This window comes from Perissodus microlepis, chromosome 16 (assembly GCF_051167445.1).
Source record: "Perissodus microlepis isolate ML-2025 ecotype Zambia chromosome 16, ASM5116744v1, whole genome shotgun sequence".
NCBI lineage: Eukaryota > Metazoa > Chordata > Actinopteri > Cichliformes > Cichlidae > Perissodus > Perissodus microlepis.
Window position 1 is genome coordinate 34,501,474 of NC_140476.1, and position 6,130 is coordinate 34,507,603.

The 6,130-nt window shown below is 38.9% G+C and overlaps 1 protein-coding gene across 1 annotated transcript; it reads right to left on the reverse strand.

Moving 5' to 3' along the window:
- Positions 1-778: 778 nt before the first annotated feature.
- On the reverse strand, positions 779-5,757 carry LOC146371296 (uncharacterized). The gene is made up of 6 exons (XM_084907533.1): positions 5,633-5,757; positions 4,903-4,981; positions 4,553-4,597; positions 3,367-3,478; positions 3,070-3,164; positions 779-955 (listed from the first exon to the last, which is right to left on the reverse strand). Exons 1-6 carry the CDS (start codon positions 5,755-5,757, stop codon positions 779-781), a joined length of 633 nt encoding a protein of 210 aa, XP_084763659.1.
- Positions 5,758-6,130: the final 373 nt, after the last annotated feature.

Sequence of the window (6,130 nt, forward strand, 5' to 3'; positions counted from 1 at the left end):
GTCATGGACTAAAGTAAAACAGCATGTTGGATGTGCCACGCAATGCTCAATTACATGGGTGGGAGCTAGTGTGTTAGCGCAGTTAGCTCGTTAACGTGTTGGCCGTCCAGCCCCATGCACGGGGCGATCCGCGGTAGCTCGTTAACGGAGATTTGCCGTGTTGTAGCGTTAACGTCATTTCAACGAGATTTACGCTGACAGCACTAGTGGGAACACAACGAATATGACTGCACATTTACGCCAACATCATCCTAGTGCAAAGACAAGTGGAAGCAGACAAAAACAACAAGCATGCATGCTACAAACTTTACCCGAGTCATTTAGACAGCCGTTAGCACATGATTCTCCTTATGGGGACCTGATATGTTTAATATGCTGCTGAGAATATAGCCCAGAAGAAGCGTATAGTATAGCTTTTATTTTGGAAAGAGCCATTTCTCTGTAATAAACTCTCTTTTCCAAAGATGAGTGATTTCTCCATCAGATAGATTTATTTTTTATTATTTTGTTGTTTCAACAACATTAAATTTAAAAACTGTACTTTTCAGTAAATATTTATAATTTTAATAAATGACAAATTAAAAAGACATGAACATTTTTTTGCATCGAAAAAATATCGAACCGTGACACCAAAGTATCGAACCGAACCGTGAATTTTGTTTATCGTTGCATATATATCTGAATCTCTCCTCCATTCTCTCCGTCTCATCCTTCCCCCTGAAGAAATGCAAAAACAAACACAGTTAGCTCAGCTCCGCTCGCTAGCAATTACCCGACACTACGCTTGAGTCACTACCAGGCTTGGTGCAATACTCCAGCGCCGACCGTCACTCAACCTCGCCATTAAGTAGTGCCACAAGATGAGTCTGATTAGAAACAGCTGGAACGCCTGAATCCGGTGCCAGAGCGACAGCTCTCGTGAGGAGATGCTTCCGGGTCGGAGGTCGCTGGGCATCTGCCGTCCGTAAACAAACCCCGGAGCGGAGAGAGGAAAACACAGGAGGAGAACATAACACCACAAAAATACACTCACAATGGCCAGGGCCACCCAACCATGACATAAATAGTTTTCAGACAATCAAAAAAATTATAAAAATTATTTATTAAAACACTTTCCTGCAATGTTCAAGAAATGTTTAGCAGTCCTACTAAGAACTAGAAAAATTTGCATTTCCTGCAAAAATGCTGTGTGAATGCTGTAAAGCTGAAACTGTCTGCTGAAAATACCCGAAAAAGCTGAGAAGTTACTAAAATTGTAATAACTTTGCAGAAGCATAACAACTTAGCAAAAATGTAATTACTTAGCCGAACTGCAATAACTTGGGGGAAAAATAATACTTGGCAGAAATACTATAACATACTTAGCAGGATTATTGTAACTTAGCAGAAACATAGTAACTTAGCAGAAATAGTACAACAAAGCAGAAGTATTGTAATTCAGCAGAAATATTAATATTTAGCACAAACATAACTTGGCAGAAATAGTGTAACAGTATAACTTAATATACAATAGTATAACAGTATAAATTAGCAGAAAAGTATTAACTTAAGCAAAAATATTGGAAGAGCAAAATGGTCAGCTGACAAAAGCTGAAGTTTCCATAAACTTGTTGTGAGAAATTGGCAAAAACTTTAGAAAAGGAAGAAGTAACAGCCAGATACACAAAACTAAAGCAAAAATGACATACCTAACAATGTTTTAAAATATGGACACACACAGACACAGAAACGCAGTGACACATAACCCACATCCAACAAACAATGTGTACAAACGTGGATGCAAGCATAAACACAGACACACAAACATACATACACGGACACACAGAGCATGGATTGTCCTGTGTTTCTTTGCCAGTCAATCAGTCTGAATCTACCCAATCTGAATCCACCAATGAGATGTTTCCACTCAAAAATAAAAATTGGGACACACACACATACGTGTTTTCGTGATATATCAGTACGTATGACAAAAATGTGACAAATGGGAACGTGCCTTTCCGAAGGTCCTAGAGGCATGGGAATCACAAAAAGTTTGACCCATGCTTCCAGGAACACGCCCATCTGTTGAGATTTTGGCTAGGGCTAAATTTTGGTCAAACCTGAATTTAATGCTACTTGTGAGAACACTGTCAGGTTTATGTGACTTCTGAGTACCATAAGGTCACACACTGATATTTCATGTTTAGGTGAATTGTGAAGCCCATGGAAACACATAATTTTCAAGTATACATGACTTATAAGAACCAGGTAAGGGTAGGTTCTGTATTTTTAGCTTGGCTCCTTTTGAGATTACAATATAATAGACATGGATGCACAATAGTAATGCTCACCAGTCGGGTAACTTCTGACAGAAATATCAGACATTTATGCGTTAATAAAACAGTAAATCTGAGCTGTGTAGATACTTAAGAAAAGACATAGGTCAAATGTGGTCAGTCTACTTTTTAAGTCTTAATATTGTAATGCATTAATTAATTTTGTAGTGAATGTTCATGTGAATAAAAACGTGGAACATTATCTGCCTTTCTTATCATTTAATTGCAAAAAGCACCCAGCATAAACCACAGATTTATGAGTAAGAACAATGCAATACAGAAAACTGCTATACTGAGATAACTGTGGAAGTAACAAAGTATCTCTCTTGCTTGTTTCTTTTTTTTCTTGCATCTTTCTTTTAATGCTATGATCCTGTTGTGGATGTAGTACCTTATGACAACCCAGTCTCTGCCTTTCAGAGCTGGCAGCTCTGCTTGGAGGCAGCAGTCACATTCCTTTTTACCTGGTACTTTGCAGCTTGTTATGAAGTGAAACGTGCCGCTCAGCAACCTTCACTTCATCATTTGTCCACTTGCTTCTCACCGTCCCAGCTGTCATAAATGGAAACAAAAGAAAATATCTTAATGTGAATGCAAGAAAAGATAGAAAATATTCTAGTTTATAATGTGAATACAAAATGTTCTTAAACCTTGCTTTCTACTGGAGCACTTTAAAGGAGCAATAAGCACAATTCATCACACTTAGGTTGAAGGAATTAAAAATGACTATGTGAAGAACTAGAGGTGTAATTACATCTGGAGTACAGCATGAAGTCACAATCCCTCTCTCTGTGTTGATCTCCAGCCATAGACTTTGGTTTGGTTTACAGGAAGTGCAAAACAGCACACCTAGCAGTGAAAAGATATTGCTTATTGCTCCTTTAAGGATGCTTGGAATTAATCATTTGAAGTGCTGTGTTCTGCTGTGAATCAAATAAGATGAAATGATTTATGATAAAAACTCTCAATAGTGTCATGTCTGAAAACAACAAACTTGTCCTTTGATCACAAGTATATTCACCTAAAACATTTTGTATTTGGGTGCCTTTACCCCTTCTTGGTGAAGTGTTGCTAATGTTTTTGTTGTCCAGGGTGATTGAGGCAGAGGTGCCCTTCATGTTGTCCAGGGCAGCTGAGTAAAGCGTGTGGCTTGGAACTTGAGCCTTTGAAAAGTAACAATGAAATATGAGAATCAATGCATGCAATAGGTCTGTTTGCTTTTTTCTCTGCATTGTAGGCAAAGTCAGCGTTGGGCAGTGTGTAATTCTATATTAAGGGGCTAAGGGGCTCAAGAGTTGTAATCGGAAGGTTGCTGGTTTGAGCCCCAGCTCCGACAGTCTCGGTCGTTGTGTCCTTGGGAAAGACACTTCACCTGTTGCCTACTGGTGGTGGTCAGAGGGCCCGGTGGTGCCAGTGTCCGGCAGCCTCGCCTCTGTCAGTGCGCCCCAGGGTGGCTGTGGCTACAATGTAGCTGCCATCACCAGTGTGTGGATGTGTGTGTGAATGTGTGTGTGAATGGGTGGATGACTGAATGTGTAAAGCGCTTTGGGGTCCTTAGGGACTAGTAAAGCGCTATACAAATACACGCCATTTACCATTTGATATGAATATTTTACATGTGAACATAATCTACTAATAATACTCATCACAGTGTGATTGTTTGAAATCGGATAGAGTGTTATTATCATCATGACAAACATCCCTGCTGTTCAGTTTCAATGTAACACACACTAGAGTTGTTGGTTCTACCACATGAGGAAGGCAACTGAAACACACTCATGTCCTTCACAGCTTAAAACAATATGAGGACATGACGACTGAACACATGTAGAGTTCATGTTCCTGACTTCTAACTTGTCCTGCTGTTGTCAATAAAAGCTCTAAACCCAACACTGATGTAAAGCCATCTATTTCCCCAGAAATCCAATCATGTAAACTGATCAGCGGGAGGTTAAATGGACAAAAACATGTGTAAAAGGACAAAAATATAAAATTTTGTAAGAATAAAGATCAAGCTGACGCTTTAAGGGAAAGTTTTGACTAACAAATGGTATAGACAATTACTTTCTGCTAATACTAATGTTTATTTGGGGAAACTTTCACTCAAACTGATTGTTTTAATACAATTAAAGTACATTTCATTTATGCACTAGCCCCAACTGACACATATACTTGATACCAAATACAAAACAATTATGTGTAACCTGTTGGAAGAATGAAGTGGGTATGTCACTCACCAATTGGTCTGTAGGAGGTTGAGACAGGGCCTCAACACTTGGTCTCTGCAACAAAAGACAACAATATAACGTCAGAAACATTCTGTACTGTAAATCCTGACTAGTTAATTAACTACAGATCATATTTGTATCAGTGAACATTATTACAGAAGGATCTGACTTCCTTATACCAGATTCTATAGAAACTTAACACTGTACAGTTCTGCTACCCAACGATATGAGGACAGTGTAACACACACTAGAGTTGTTGGTCCTACCACATGAGGAAGGCAACTGAAACACAGTCATGTCCTTCACAGCTTAAAACAATATGAGGACAATGTAAGACACACTACAATCACTGGTCCTACCATATGAAGACTTCTACTTTCCTGTAGGAGGTTGAGACAGGATGGAGGGACAGCAGGGAAGTAGCTGGCAGAAATGATTCTATTGACACAACAGGGAAATGAGATTAATGAACTGAACACAACAGACTTTTTCAAAATAAAACAGGAAACATGGCATGAAAATACAAATGTGGTAATATACAGCCCTAACATAAACTCCTTAAAACGATGTTAATAACGTTAAGCCAAACTCAACTAACCCGCCACCAAACATAAGAAACTCAAAAACCTTAGAATAACGTCAGAAACGCTGGGCAGAGACCCAGACTGTGAGCGAATAACTATAAAACTATTGATTTGTGCTGAATACGAAAACATTAATATTATCATTTAAATCCCCCCAAACATATCTTGTGTTGAAAAAAAAAAGATGTGTTGCAGTTAGCTACACTTAAAAAGAGCTTGGACTGACTGTCTCTGCAGTCGAAGATGCAGAGCACATGCAAGGCCGCAGGTCCCTTTAACTCCGGTGGGAATTTAAAAACAGTTAAATTTAACTTCTAATATCTATTGTTGAAGATAAATCTTAAGTAATTTTTTAACATTCATCATCATTCACCACTTTCAATTTGTTCAAATCGATTGTGTATTGTTTTAATTCCGTTTAACTAACCTTAATTAGCTTGTTAAACATACAACTTTACCTTGCAATGTGTGCGTTGAAGCATGGATATCAAAGGTAAATACATACGTCAAGATAAATCTCTCCTGAGTGCTGAAGGTCCCGGATGTGCCGTTCACACAGAGCTCCGGCGAGTTTATATCTTGCCGTGACCAGCAGCTCTTTGGTTGAGGCTTTCGAACAATCAGATGCATCTTTACTCACTTGTTGACCAATCACAGACGTCATTCTATGCTCTACCGACGAAATGCTGCATCCTCTCACCAGCCACGGTCTCTCCTCGTCCATTTAACAACAAAAACACAGCAACACGTGCTGTATTTGAGGTAGGAACACTTGAGAACTGTCACAATGTTTTGCAAACTGCTGTTACAGTTAATTTCGTTCCGTTAATTTGTTCCTATTCTTAAGTAACACTTAGTACACATGTGGTTAGCTTACTGGTCTAATTTAAGTTAGCATGGGCGTGCTGTTCACTGATGGAATAAGGCCAAAATTGTCCTGATATTGTCAGTGTGTTATCATAAACATGTCCTAATTTGTCATGAAAAGAAAAGCAGCACCCCT